Source organism: Choristoneura fumiferana, chromosome 28 (genome assembly GCF_025370935.1).
Source record: "Choristoneura fumiferana chromosome 28, NRCan_CFum_1, whole genome shotgun sequence".
In the NCBI taxonomy this organism is placed as follows: Eukaryota; Metazoa; Arthropoda; class Insecta; order Lepidoptera; family Tortricidae; genus Choristoneura; species Choristoneura fumiferana.
Genome location: NC_133499.1, coordinates 7,961,121 through 7,976,972, shown reverse-complemented (window position 1 = coordinate 7,976,972; position 15,852 = coordinate 7,961,121). Strand labels below are relative to the sequence as shown.

At 38.4% G+C, this 15,852-nt stretch overlaps 1 protein-coding gene across 5 annotated transcripts; it reads right to left on the bottom strand.

Annotated features, from left to right (window-relative positions):
• Positions 1 to 236: 236 nt before the first annotated feature.
• On the bottom strand, positions 237 to 10,268 carry LOC141443824 (uncharacterized). Of its 5 annotated transcripts, none has more exons than XM_074109187.1 (3): positions 10,214 to 10,268; positions 7,443 to 9,542; positions 237 to 6,721 (listed from the first exon to the last, which is right to left on the bottom strand). In XM_074109187.1, exon 3 carries the CDS (start codon positions 6,702 to 6,704, stop codon positions 1,197 to 1,199), a length of 5,508 nt encoding a protein of 1,835 aa, XP_073965288.1. In that variant the 5' UTR covers positions 6,705 to 6,721; positions 7,443 to 9,542; positions 10,214 to 10,268; the 3' UTR covers positions 237 to 1,196. The 5 variants fall into 5 exon arrangements, 4 of the variants coding, with proteins under 4 accessions (XP_073965288.1, XP_073965289.1, XP_073965290.1 ...); XM_074109188.1 differs by lacking the exon at positions 10,214 to 10,268 and having other exon boundaries at positions 7,443 to 7,582; positions 8,143 to 9,689; XR_012453075.1 differs by lacking the exons at positions 7,443 to 9,542; positions 10,214 to 10,268 and having other exon boundaries at positions 237 to 451; positions 1,124 to 7,432.
• Between the last annotated feature and the right edge of the window lie 5,584 nt (positions 10,269 to 15,852).

Here is a 15,852-nt window from a genome sequence, read left to right as displayed (position 1 = left end):
GCTCATTCATCCAACAAATTAAGTACGTGCTCACGAAAACGTTCTTGCTGAGTTATTAAACGAGAAAACGAAGATAAAATTATTAATCTGCAAACATAAAAGCACGAAGCAGAGCTCCTGCCACAGAAATAGATAACAAAATTCATTAATTAATGTCAAAATAAGAAAAGTGCGAAAAGACGCGGACCGAAATCTCATTTAAACCTTTACTTTGTTCCTTAAAGCAACATTGTCGCCACGTTTATTATCCTAGGCCGTTACATCATTACCTAACGTACCTACATAGACAGGGCAGCGACACTTGCCCTGGTTGAACAATGCATCAACTCTATGTATTCTCATTATAGTATGCAAGTGATTAAGATTGCGACTCATACCTGTATACTCCTAGTCAGGCCATCTGTGTTCAGCTCCGTGGACTTAGTCTGCTTCGCTTTACTGTATTCACCACCTGTTGGAGTAGATAAAGTATGACTCCACTGCATGGAGCCCTAATAGGTGTCTTAGGTTTACCTAGTGAACTTATATGGTTATCATCATCAGTTAAGTTATGTACAATTATGTAGATACAAACATATGCTTTCTTTCTAGCGATATATGTGCTTATATTGGCACTCTCGGAGCCTGTATATTAAACATCCAGTGGGATCGCCGCAGGTCACCCACTGTGCTCATACTGCAAGGCAGACTGTGGAGCAGCTCCCCCCTCATATCCACAGGGACCATGAAGAGTTAGTCTAACATGGGAATCGCTTTCATATTCTGAGACCTCAGTCTCGGCGCCAGGTGGACAAGCCACTAACTACTCACATTAGGAGTCAAAGCATTGGTCACACAGACCACAATTATCAAGATATCTGTCTCTATCGGACATTTGGTTATTACAGGTTAATGTAGGTATATGATAAATCTAAGGCACCCATAATGCTACTTGGCACTTGGTATACTTATTATAGTACTTAGCTTTCATAGCTGCGTCGCCCGCGATGTGACCATTATTCCAGGAACACGACACTGACTCTAGTAAACTGAATACTGAACATTAACTAGAAAAGTCACTCTCGCGAGCGCGCCAACTGAACTATGACAGATCGACAGAACAGGAAGTCATAGACTAACTTACCATAGAGTTAAAGGCATTGCCATAGACAATATACATTTCGCGGAAGTGTCGCGACACTCCGGCCGGGAACAAATTAGTGTAAATGTGTCATTAGATTGCGCGTCCATTCCCTTATCCTTTCAAGGGCCCGGACCGCTGCAATTCGTTTATGTCCAGTTTGTGTCTCTAGTCTGCCACCTTCGTTTGTCAAAGAATCTTCATTCATTATGTTAGTGTCGTTCTTTAAATCGTCTTGTTTATCTTTGCTCTCAATCTCTATATCTGCAGTTGTACTATCTGTGGAATCATTTGTCATTCCTTTGCTTGAGTCTATTTCCATCTCGTTGTCAGGTAACGTTTCCATTGGTGGAACATCAGTTTCATTCATCTCAATATCACCGCTTACTACTGACTCTTCAGGTACTATTTCAGATAACCTTGGAGTTTCAACGTTTTCAGTTGGATTGTGAGGTATTGGTTCCTGTTGTTCATTATCTTCCACCTCTAACGGATATAGATGCGCGATGGAACGGGTAAATATAGTGTCTCCTACTTTCACTTTAGCTACCCTTACTAAACCGTCAGATCCTTTTGTCAGATCGATTATTTTTCCTACTTTCCAACCCTCTCGGTTTTTATTATCACCCTTTATCTGAACGATTTGGCCTTCCTTAGGAATGTCTCTTGACATGATTCGAGGTTGCTTATGCGAGTGACTATACCTTTCCCGTAAACTAGGTAGATAACGATTTTGAAACATCTCTTTGAATTCTTCTAGCAGGATGCGAGCTTTTCTCCAACCTTGAATTAAATTTGTTTTTGTCGATGTGCCTTGTAATATCGGTTGATTGTTAGCTGTCTTTAACGAGATAAATCCAGCTACTTGAAGGAAATCAACTGGCTTCAAAATGTGTTCAAGTTCATTATCAACACATGTCAAAGGTCGCGTGTTTATTACGGATTCTATTTCTTTGGTGATTGTTGACAGTTGGCTGTCCCATAAAAGTTGTTTTTGAAGTGTTCTTCGCATACAATGCTTAACGAGAGAAACAAGTCTCTCATAATAGCCTCCAAACCATGGAGCCAGTTCTGGTATAAATCGCCATTTGATTTTATTTTCTACACAGTATGCATTCTTTACTATGTCAGCTATCAGTTTGAAGTGTAAAGCGTTGTCTGATGTTATAAGTGATGGTACTCCTCTAGTTGAAATCATTCGCCTGAGAGCAAGCAGTCCTTCTTCTGCAGATAGATCTTTAACTACTTCCAAGTGTACTGCTCTAACAGCTAAACATGTGAACAGACATATCCATCTTTTGCTTGTTCCTTTCTCAGATTTTACTAACACAGGTCCTAAATAATCCACTCCAGTGAACGTAAATGGTTTGCTATAATTAACTCGTTCATGTGGCAGTGCAGGTGTGGGTGGTAACTTAAATGGTCCGCCTTTATGTTTCATGCAGCGTGGGCATTTGTTCAAGATCTTCTGAACATAGCGTTTTCCTTGTGGTATCCAATAAGATTGACGGATTAAGCTCAATGTATGGTTGGCACCAACATGATAATTCTTTTCGTGTGTGTCTTTAATGAGTTTATTTGTGAAATCGCAGTCTTTAGGTATGATCATCGGATACCTCTTGTCAAATGACCATTCAGCATATTTAAGTCTACCCTTACACCGTAAAATGCCATCGATATCTTTAAATAGGCCTAAATTCCGACTAAGATTAGTTTCTTTTCCGTCTACTTCTTCTCGAAAGTATTCGGCTTGTATTTTCTTAATTTCTTTTAGTGTACTATCTCGTGGTTCAATGACTTCTTGTTTTTTAGATTGTTTTTCTATTGCTTCAGGATCTTCTCGAGCTTCTTCAGTCTTCGATAGACACTCCCCAACCAAAAGAGTATGTTCTCTAGCCGTGCTTACAGGCCACTTACCAGGCTCATCGAGCAGATAATCTGGTCCGGTCAACCATCGTTGTTTATCTTCTTTCAAACTTGTTGGTCTGGTAGCTACATCAGCAGGATTCAATTCTGAAGGAACATATCTGATAATCAAGTCTTTATTTCTCTTAATCTCCTCAAGCCTTCTCGCTACAAACGGAGTTAATAATTTGCTTGAATTGAACCAGTCGATCACAATTTGACTGTCCGTCCAGAGTACTTGTTGGGTTATCTTGAAGTGAATGAACTTTGTTATGTATTTTATCAAACGACTTCCAATAAGTACACCTAAGAGTTCAAGTCGTGGTATCTTCAAATTCTCTTGGTCTTTTATTGGCACTAGGCGTGACTTTCCTATGACAAAACTTTTTTCATTCTTTCCTACTATATAAACCACAGCAGAATACGCTCTTGTGGAGGCGTCCGAGAAGCAGTGAATCTGACAATCATTGTTTTGAGAATTTTTCAGGTAGCGTCTGGTCAAACTTGTTTCTTTAACTTCGTCTAAGTTTCCTTTAATTTCATTCCATTGATCAACAATATCCTGGGGCAATGGTGTATCCCATTTTATTTTTGTTTTCCATAGGTCCTGTAGCAGTAGTTTAGCAGATAGCAACGTGGGTACTGTGTATCCACATGGATCATAAATGGATGCGATGCTTTTCAAAATACCTCTTTTGGTATTAGCATTGTTGAGTACCTTAGTCCTTAGGTGAAGCGTATCATGTTCCAGGTTCCAGTCCAAACCTAAAACCTTGACAATTTTATCAGGAGCAGCATCAGGAATACTATGCATTAGTTCCTCGGAGTTAGAGCTCCACTCTCTTAAATTCATCGATATTTGTTGAAATGTTTCTTTAGACTTCCAGTATAAATCTAATGCCTCTTGTGTATTGTTGGCTCCAGTCACAATGTTGTCGACATATATATCGTTGGCTAGTTTTCTGACTTTCTCGCTTTCAGCTTTTGACAAGTGATGTTTTATAGTGGCGTTCAACATGAACGGACTCGAGATGATTCCAAATGGAACCCTCGTGAATCTCAGGTGCATAAGGTTGTCTTCATTTACTGCCTTATGGATATTTTTAAGCCATAGAAACCTTGTCACATCTCTGTCCTGTTCTTTAAGTCCAATTTGTAAAAACGCCTTTTCAACGTCCGCTGTGATTCCAATGGAGTAGCATCTAAATTTTAAAATTAAACCTGTCAAATCTTCCAACAACATTGGGCCACAATGAAGATGTTCATTTAAAGACTTGTTGTCTTTGGTTTTGGCTGACGCGTCGTATACAATGCGTAAGGATTTACCAGGTACTGAAACTCCGTGATGAGGTAGGTAGTGGATTGGATTGCTCTCTTCATTTGCCTGTGTGATAGGTACTACTTCTATAATTTCCTTTTCTAATTGGTCCTTTAATGTTTCATCATATTTCCGCAGAGTATCAGCATCTAGCCTCTTGACTAAATTGACTAAGCGTCCGAACGCCAACCCAAAGTTTGATGGTATATGCGGTGGATATTCGTTCCATGGCCAACTTACATAGTATCTACCATCTCTGTTTTCAGTGGTTTCATTAAAATGTTTGATGGCTTCTACATCTCGATCCATTTTGGGCGAGTCGGTGATCCCAATTGACTCTAAGTCCCACAAGCACTTTAAGTTGCCATTGTCTATAGGTGCGTCCGGTCGGTTTAGTCTGGTTTCACAGGATGCTTGGAAGTATGTTACTACTGACAAGTCGTCGCAGGATTTATTTGCGGTCATTCTTGAGACTCCTGAAAGTATCCATCCTAACTCGGATTCTACTAAGTATAAGTCTTCCTTTATTTGTATTTTTCCCATACCCATGAGCGAATAATAATAATCGTTACCGATTAGGATATCAACTCTATCAGATAATGATCCATCGTCAGCAAATACATAATTTTCTATGTGATTCCAGTCGTTTAGTTTCTGATCCATGTAGGGAACGCTATGAGATATTGATGGGACAACATTAGCAAACAATGTTTTAATGTTATTAGTGCGTGTCTCTATATTCAACTTTACAATCGGGCTATCCAGTTCTTGAGGTACTTTAGTTCCAAAGGTAAAGATGAAAAGGTGATTTTCCTCTTCGGTTTTTAGTCGCAGTTCTTCAGCAATGCTTCGAGTCACGTAGCTCCGTTGGCTTCCTGAGTCAAGTAAAATGCGACACCTTTTTGACCTTCCATTTTCACCTTTCACCATAACTACAGCTGTTTGAAGTACAGTAGGGCCTTTCATGCCTACATGCATCACGCTGGTGCTTGTAGATGGCTTTTCTGTTTCCTCCCTTTTTGTAAAGTTGTTAGGACATAATGCCTTATGGTGACGAAGTCGAAGTCCCTTTGAAGAGCATTTGTAACAAAACTTCTTGAGTTCACATTGTTGAAGAAAGTGTCCTTCTCGAAAGCAGTTGAAACACCTGTTCTTCAATTTGGCTTTTCTTTCTTCAATGGTTTTAACTTTCCCACAGTAGACATTATAATGGTTTTCTCCGCAAAAAATGCATGACCACTTCCTTTTCTTTTGGCCATAAAACCTTCCATTGGTCTCCTTTTTAGGTTCAAATTTTCTCTTCATTGGTGTATAATTTTTATTTGGTCTTGAATTCCAATGGCTAGTTCCAGGCTTGTTGTCAAGTGAAGTGAAGTGATTTCTTTGAGGCTTTGCATTATGAGGTTTGTTTTTCCTGAATTCCCTCCGTTGCGTTTTCTCTTTGACATGCAAAGTTTCCACTGTATATTGTGGTGCCTCACTCGTGGTCTTCTCCTGTGTCATTCTTTGCGATTCCTCCTTAGCAGAAATAATTATGGACAGTTGCCTGCGGATATCTTCAACGGTCTCCTTCCCATCGGACCCCAGTCTCATTTTTACCTCGTATATTATTTCACTAGGGAATTTTTCCATAAGCAGGAATCGCACATGATTGGAACTGGTGTTCTCTCCCATTGATTGGAGCACCCTCAAGTGTCTTTCAATTTCATCCAACGTTCCACGGCAGTCTTCCATTTTCTCAGCTCGTTTGACGTTGTTCAAGGCCTTGTGATGTGCATATATTATGTCATTTTCTTTTCCATATCTTGTCTTTAATGCACTGACAGCAATTTGATAACTTTTATTTGTGGTATCAAATCCATCCACAAGTCTGGCCGCATCTCCTTTCAGTGAACCCTTGAGGTACAGCAGCTTGTCAACGTCGTTCAGCTTTCTCCGGTTAATATTTGACGTGAACTGGTCCCAGAACTGATGCCATTCAAGTACATTGCCACTAAACTCCGGCAAAGTCAGATCTGGAAGCTTACTGTATGATGATTGTGCGTTTTCTTTACTTGATGTTGTGGTTTCCTCAGACTTCAACTTTATTTTGGTTTCGAGTTCAGCCAACACTACCTCTCCTTGCAACTGATCGGTTGTAAAATCAGAAATTTGGTCCGGGTTCGGGTTATTGCATGTGTTGAAGTAGTTGTACAGTTCAGATGTGAAGCGAGACAGAATAGACTTTAATTTAGCTGTAACCACCTTGGCATTGTCCAAATTTTCGTTGTCTAACGTAATGCAGAGATTGAGAGCTTGTTCTGATAAACATTTAATTTCTTTGACAAATGTGGACAAACGAGTTAACAATATTTCTTCCATAATGGTTAAGTAGAATGCTGAAATTAAATTTAACACCATAATAACATGCAAACATAAATAATGAATCATTAAAAAAATTAATATGACTTGCTGGCCAGTGTCTTAAGTTTTACCTAATTGTGGGTAACAATTTGGCATCGTCAGAATAATATATTAAAGTTTTTGAAGTGAGAAATTGCATCTGACTGTACTCATTGCTAATATGATAAATGAATGTGAAATTGTGGATGTAATGTAAGTAATCACATTATTTATTATTTATAACGACACAGTATTCATAATGTAAATTACAGTAGAATGGCAAAAATTAAAATAATGATTAATAATGATGAATAATGATATAGTTTACTTGACGTAAAATAATTCTCTTATAAGTTATAAGCTTGCACCAAGATTCTACTACTTAAATTTTATTTTCATATGTGGCAACACTTGCTTACTTGTATGGCTTGTTATCATTAATTCAAACTGACTTTTCACTGTGTTGCACTTAAATATTCACACACATGAGTAACAGCTACATCAGAAATAATTAGACTTAGATTTTGTTTAGTAGTCGTTATACATAGGTACATAGTTATATACCGTCACTTATGCATGTCACGCATCATTGTATTTTATTTCGACTAGTACTTATTTATAAATTGCAATGTAAACATTAACACTTTGTGAGCCGTCGGTAAATGAAATTATTGCGTAGTATTCTCAAATTAATAATAAGTATGACTTAAAACATACCTTGGTCTATGCCGAATGAAATGACGTTCGCACGCTCGTATCCGTGAAGTTTTTATGTATTTGAATCGAATTAGAATTATCCTCCTTAATTCCTCTTATCGTTGGCGGCAGTGGCAGCGTTCTCGCGTAATGTGTATGCCCTTTAAGTATTATGTGTAACATTTAAACTTTGAAACATCACAATATTAAAACTTTAAAATCGGGATAAATTTTGTTCTTAGATTCGAACTAGAACATTCGACCACACGGTCTTTATTCCGTAAGAAACCCACAGAGAGTAAGCTATCTACATAGGTAGGCAGGTACCTAAGTTTGTTCTGGGCAGCAAACAGAAATCGTAGTAATCGTCATCTTAAACACGTTCAAACAAGATTCAATTAAACTAATAATGATCTTAGTAAAGTTTAGACTTATTTTCTGAACTTAAACTTGTAACTTGTGTGTGCGCTTACGCGCTAAGCTATCTACTTGTCTACTCAAAGACGAATAACGCGACGCAGAGAAGCTATTTTGTTACTAATCCAGTAAAATGAACAAAACACATACAAAACACTCGTTATTCATTTGTTACACAGATCATCGAGTCGTAGTTCAAGAGTAATCTCCTAGTAAAATTGCTGGTTTCCATCAGCCATGTACACGCGTAGCGATTTTGGCTTTAAACTTGGTAAAATATAGTAAAACGTTCTATGAGACTTACCTAAGTATAATACAACACTCGCTAGGTGTTTATTTTCACGTTTTATACAACTTTTTCCACTGTAATCACTTTAAGTAAAATTTTCACGTTTTCAGCCGTCGTCGGTTCGGTGGTGAAAACTAGAGAGAAGAAAAAATGGCCGCGCCTTTCCCGCTCGTCTTTCTGACAATTTAATTTTTTATATCAAACTTTTTAATCTCACGTTATTAACTTGTTAATATTGCTAAAATTAAGGATTTATTTTTTAATAGCAAGTGTGCGTATTAACTTTCTTAGTTGATTTGTCGTAAAAATCCAATAGTGATGCATTATAATGTACTTGACCTAAATCTTTCGTAGAGAAATGCACCATTGGAGCTTGCTTTTACTTCCGGTTTCTAGTATTTCATTTCCTAAACTATTAACCTATTAGAGTTAAAATATTGCCAGTAATGCCAACATAACGACCTTTAGGTACATTGCACACTTACCATAACCATACATGACAGCAAATGTGGAATTATAGAATTAAAATTGGACTAATATAATCAAGCGTAATATATTGGTAATATACGTATTAGTAAACAATCTCATATTTTTACTTGATTTATTTGAGAGTACAGTTCTATGCAATTTGAAATGCCATTTACTATTCACGATTAATTTTCTAAAAAGGGATAAGTCAGTTTCTGTTCATGTGTAACTGACCTAACCAACGTAACCCGCTGGTTACTAAGAAATTCTAGAATCGAGGTCCGGATCGCACCGTCCCGCTCGCTCTCATATTAAATTCTATTAACGTGAGCAGGACGGCACAAAACGAGGCTCGCACCCGCCAGCAAGCAAGTCATTTTCGGCTTCTTCAGATGATCGTCATGATCTTATATTACTCTCGAAATTATAATTTGCATGTTTTATAGTTTATAGGTATTTCTTATGTACATATAATTAGTTGTTAAACTAGGCTTATTTTAAGAAATTCCTTTACAATTGTTTATTCCATACAATATACAGGTATGTATGTACATGTTTAGGTCAAAATTAAAACTTAGTTTCAGGAGTGAACAACAGATGTCGCTGTGAGTCGCAAACTTGCAATGAGCTTTTATTTCAATTAAATTTTAATTAGTCAGTCAATGCATTATTCAACTTACTTATGGTTAAATTTGAGTCTTATAATCCCAGCTCATCTCCACCATTTGTCGCCACGTTTATTATCCTAGGCCGTTACATCATTACCTAACGTACCTACATAGACAGGGCAGCGACACTTGCCCTGGTTGAACAATGCATCAACTCTATGTATTCTCATTATAGTATGCAAGTGATTAAGATTGCGACTCATACCTGTATACTCCTAGTCAGGCCATCTGTGTTCAGCTCCGTGGACTTAGTCTGCTTCGCTTTACTGTATTCACCACCTGTTGGAGTAGATAAAGTATGACTCCACTGCATGGAGCCCTAATAGGTGTCTTAGGTTTACCTAGTGAACTTATATGGTTATCATCATCAGTTAAGTTATGTACAATTATGTAGATACAAACATATGCTTTCTTTCTAGCGATATATGTGCTTATATGGCACTCTCGGAGCCTGTATATTAAACATCCAGTGGGATCGCCGCAGGTCACCCACTGTGCTCATACTGCAAGGCAGACTGTGGAGCAGCTCCCCCCTCATATCCACAGGGACCATGAAGAGTTAGTCTAACATGGGAATCGCTTTCATATTCTGAGACCTCAGTCTCGGCGCCAGATGGACAAGCCACCAACTACTCACATTAGGAGTCAAAGCATTGGTTACACAGACCACAATTATCAAGATATCTGTCTCTATCGGACATTTGTTATTACAGGTTAATGTAGGTATAATGATAAATCTAAGGCACCCATAATGCTACTTGGCACTTGGTATACTTATTATAGTACTTAGCTTTCATAGCTGCGTCGCCCGCGATGTGACCATTATTCCAGGAACACGACACTGATTCTAGTAAACTGAATACTGAACATTAACTAGAAAAGTCACTCTCGCGAGCGCGCCAACTGAACTATGACAGATCGACAGAACAGGAAGTCATAGACTAACTTACCATAGAGTTAAAGGCATTGCCATAGACAATATACATTTCGCGGAAGTGTCGCGACAACATTGTAGCATCGGCATTAATTCCGTTTCAGCAAAATAAACAAATTAAAAGTGGCCCGCGAGTTATTCCGCGTGGCGACTTCATTAGAAAAGTTTGTTACTCTCAAGCCTAAGCCCTCGCCGGTATTAATAAAGTTTTGTTACGGAGCTGGCGCGGAAAAGAAACGTGTTAATTATCTGCTCGGAGTGCGGCAGCGGCCATCTGTCACGTGGCACCGCTGCCCGCGCCCGCGCGCGTCTCTCGGAGGCAGCGTCCAATAGGACATCGGATGCGATCCCTATGAATGGACATTATCACACCCGATAAATAAGTTACGATATTATTGTGACCAGATAAAACATCAAAGTACAAAAGCGCTAACATAGATTATGGATACGGTAAATTACATTACTGGAGGTACTTCCAGCGATCCACTTTGACAAGTTCCTGATAGGCGAGTAAGTACGAGTTTTTTGGCCAGGTATATTAATCAAAGTATTCAATTTCATCTAATATCTTCATTGTCATCATTTTAATTGAATTTGGACCCGTAGAGACGGTTCATTTTCTTCAGCTTTGCAACGTCATTAAATAGTACTCTAGTTCTTCGAACTCTTAAACATACTTGGCGCTCATAATTTTTTGCCTTCGTTAGCAACAGAATGACTATGAAAAGATTACATTTTTGTGCTCAAAATAAATATTTTAACCTTTTCCCTGAGCTAAAAAGACATTAAGGTCCTTAAAATGACAATAACAGGCACCCATACGCAGGTGATAAATTTCATTGTTAATGCGCCGGGCCAAAAATGAAGTAATTTGTTTAGTCGACAAGGAGGAGATGAAAAGCATTATTTAACACTGAGTTAACAATGGCTTGGCACCGTCGGAAGCTTTGAAATATCGAGTGTATCGATTGAAACTACTGTAGGAAATTGAACAATCACCTGGACTAGGTAGCTTCGAAGCTTGCACGTCGAGAAAAAGCTTTTCTGTGAATGATTATTTATTATTACCACGTTTTATTTAAAATATTACATTAACTGTGCTTTCGTATTCTACATGAATAAGATATTCTCAGCGGTACAAATTTGGCCTATCCTACATACAAAAAACCTATTACGGCATACATTTGAAGGCCAGATTTTTTGCCGTTCAGTATAATTAATACAGTACGAATAATCTTTTTTGAACACAACAAATCATTGCAGTGAGTTAAACAAAATGAAAACAAGAAGCAAGACCTTATGTGATCTCATCGTTAGAAGTGAACTCTTCCAGAGAGTCATTCAGATACAAAGACAGCAGAATAAACAACTGTGTAGGAAAAAGTGTCTATCGGTGTTTAATTTATTTTTTCATTCTTCTTCTTGCAGTAGCTAGTTATATCTACAATTTTTGGATATCGGCTATCATCAAAGCTATCTTGACCTTGATATGGGTTTTGGGTTAGATAGTCCTTTCAAAAATCAACATCATTTCAATCTTTAATATAAAGTGAACCGCCAGAACGGGAAAAAAACGAGACAGAGCAGGATGGCGTTCTACAACACCATTTTGACACGTTTCTCCAGCAACGCATTATTTCTCTGGAATTTTAAAGCAATTAGATTCTTGGACCTTGGGAATCGCGAAAAACTTGAGAAAAATATGATATTTGGTATACATTTTGTATGTTAAGCAAAATAAATCACAAGTTTGAATTTCGAGCCAAAACGAGCGATCTATTATCTATGCCAGTATTGCCAGTGTTGACATTCAGGGAAAAGAAATCTATTCATTATCCTGCATTGCAGTCCGTCAACCCATTCTTGCCGCGCGCCAGATTACGTACTTTGCTGCGATGCCGACGCTTCTGCAGAACAGACGCCCATCGGCGTTTTCGGCACACCAGTTGCAGATTTGTAGATATGCATAAAAACAGTGGTCGTAAACCTTCTTTGATTTTTTATTATCACTGTTTTTTGTACAGAAGTACCTAATGAATGATGTATTTTGGCGGAAAATTCGTATTTAGGTATCTTGATACGATGAAAAAACATTATTCACTAGATCTATAAGCAGGTGACTGACTATCCTACTAATAGTACTTATCCTACTTATTATATTATAATTATAAAATGCGAAAGTTTACTTTTATATTATAAATGCGAAAGCTTGTGTGTGTGTGTGTGTGTTGTGTGTGTTGTTACTCCTTCACGCTAAAATGGCTGGACGGATTTGGATGAAATTTGGTACGTAGATAGATGGATATCTGGAATAACACATTGGCTACTTTTTATCCCGATATTCTTACGGATAGAGATAAAATCTGGAAATAACAACGGCTGGGCTTAGAGTCATGAAATTTGGTATGTAGATAGCTGGATGTCTATATTTCCACGGATAGTTATTCTTAACATAACACCTCAATGAAGATTACGATATACATTTTGGGACTTTCCACGGGAATTTTGTAAAACCCCGGAATTTCAATTGTAACTACCAGATCAATTAATTTACGCGTGCGAAGCCGCGGTAAACTCTAGTCTATAATATGTACGTCAACAGAATGAGAGGGCATGGGCCACAGTGCCCATACGGCCCAATGCGGATTGAGAATTTCACACACACCATTGAATTTCTTTGGAGATTTATGCAGGTTCTCTCACAATGTTTATCTTTACCGTAAAGCTCGTGGTCACTTTCATATGCAATTTCGCTCATGAATTCGAAAAACTCGACCCACCACCGCGCGACTTGTTTATTAAAAAACATGTGACAATCTGAAAAGTGTGTAAGTTTCAAATCCGCACTAGGTCAGTGTGAAAACTTCAACCCAAACCTTCTCAATCTGAGAGGAGGCATGTGGTGCTAAACACGGTATGTAGACCGGAGATGTAAATGTCACAAAATTAGCAATAAGTACTTGTAAAGCGGGTGACTCTAGCTGATTGCTGTAATCTTCATCGGCGAAGTAAAACGTTGTAATTTAGTAAGAACGCCGAGTCACCTGGCTGACGACCGCACTTCGCGGCACCCGGTGCACTGATGGCGGTAATCAAAGAAAACACACTAATTAAGTTTGCGCCTGAAATATTTTTGCGCACACCAAAAGTTGTTGTGATTTTGTTGTATTTTTTTAGGTCGGCAATTTGATCATAGTTCTTAATTTTCTCTGTATATTATTTTCAAATACAGTCCGATTTTACAAAGCTTTAGTTCCCATCAACCTGAAGTAGGTAGATGGGTTTTAACAAGAAAACATAACACTAGCCTTTAGGTCCGTGCTTCGCGTACCTAATGTCGTGCTAAAAAGTGTCACACGGCGTGACGTCACGCGGAATTTTAACTGAAGAAAAAACACATGTCCAATATTTACTAACTGACGGAATAATAAGAATACACTAGATTATTATTCCACTAATATTATAAATGCGAAAGTTTGTAAGTCTGTTTGTTTGTTTGTTACTTCATCACGTCTAAACCATTGAACGGATTTAGATGAAATTTGATGTACAGATAGTTTCGGTCCCGGAGAAGGACGTAGGATAGTTTTTATCCCGGAAAATTGCAAAGTTCCCGCGGGATAGCAAAAACGAATTCTACGCGGACGGATTCACGGGGTAACGACTAACCGTGGCGGCCTAGTAAAGCGTGGTGGCCTAGTAAAAGCCGTGGTGGGCTAGTAAAAGCCGTGGTGGCCTAGTAAAAGCCGTGGTGCCTAGTAAAAGCCGTGGTGGCCTAGTAAAAGCGGTGGCCTAGTAAAGCCGTGGTGGCCTAGTAAAAGCCGTGGTGGCCTAGTGGTTTGACCTATCGCCTCTCAAGCAGAGGGTCGTGGGTTCAAACCCCGGTTCGCACCTCTGAGTTTTTCGAAATTCATGTGCGGAGTTACATTTGAAATTCACCACGAGCTTTGCGGTGAAGGAAAACATCGTGAGGAACCTGCACAAACCTGCGAAGCAATTCAATGGTGCGTGTGAAGTTTCAATCCGCACTGGGCCGCGTGGAACTATGGCCCAAGCCCTCTTGTTCTGAGAGGGAGGCCTGTGCCCAGCAGTGGACGTATATAGGCTGAGATGATGATGATGAATGTATTTATAAAATTAAGATAGATGGCACATTAAATAGATAAATAATAACCGTCATGCTGATTATTAAAGTAGCTTGGATTTACACAAACAGTATTTATAAAAGAAAAAAATGAAATTATAAAATGTCAAAATAAATAAAATACAATAAAAGACAACTTAAACCTATATAAATGTTCTCAACTATATCACAATTAATGAAATAATAATAAGTAATACTTAAAAAAAAAACAATTAAAGTATATAATAAAAAAACACAATAATTATAATATTACCTATGCAACAAAATCGTTTTGCCTCTAGGAATCTCAAAATGCTTTCGTGAAGTAATATTTTTACGACAACTTGATTCTTTCGATTTCCCCCATTTAGGTAGTTAAGATGCGGGCTGCTTCCTGACGGCGCAGGGTGTTTGCTCTCAAATCAGTCGTTTAACAAAACTGTTTCGTTTTTTCTCCCAGACTAGAAATTCAATTCTCACCGTCCGTGGAAATACGTTTTGTGACGTTTACCGAACTCATTGTGCGGATGTTGCCAGGTAAGAGCTTTACGGGGATACTTTTACAGTTGCTGGCATAAAAATAAATACAGTAGAACCCGTTTAATACGATCACGTTTAATACGATTTTCCGCATAATAAACCGAATTAGTCCCAATTTTTTTCACCCAAATACATTAAGTTGGTAACATTAAGCGACGATGCAAGGCGGCTAATATAATTTTAGATGGCGTATTAGACGGGACGCGAGTCGTATTAACTGTGAAAAATGTATGAAAACAGGCCTAAAATTGCAGGGACCGGCGTAAAATGGCGTATAGCTGAGTTTTGACTTGCAAGAAAAATCGTACAAGTTGCATTACATTGCGGCGCTCGATTGACCACTACAAACTAGTTGGTTTTACGGCCTCGCAATGTAATGCAACTTGCACGATTTTTCTTGCTAGTCTAAACTCGGCTTATTACGCGGGAAATCGTATTAAACGTGATCGTATTAATAGGTGAGAAAATTAACAAAATGATGGGAAAAATACATGTAGTTTTGAAAATTGGTATAGTTATACCTAGCGGTATCCAGATGAACATACTAAAAGTCCTCAAGGGTGAGGCTGTGCTGAGGGTGTAGGGGAGGGGGGGCGGTTTAAGGCACCTTTTTTCAGGTTTTAGCACATATCTCGAATATTTGTTCGAATAGAATTATAATTACTTCAGACAAAAGTTCTACATAAAAAATCCGACAAATTTTATCATTTTATTTTTGGTCTACGATCAGTAGTCATAAGTATTGACTTTAGGAGCTACAGGGTGTGTAACATCAACATCGGAAACCATAGCAAATCAAGAGAAACGATGTTATTGACAATATATCGTGCGCCCACTACTCAGCCATCGATACTCGCTTTGTAAAATCGAGCACCAAGTCCAAAGCTGATCTCTCCTCTCTCCTCCTACTAAAGGTCAGCAAATATCACGCATTACGAGTATTCCACCAACTACAAGAGTGGCTGGGTAACGAAATGCCTCCCGAAATGTGG

Bases quoted from the DNA above. Each gene is read 5' to 3' on its own strand.
- LOC141443824 (XM_074109187.1), bottom strand. From the start codon at position 6,704: ATGGAAGAAATATTGTTAACTCGTTTGTCCACATTTGTCAAAGAAATT.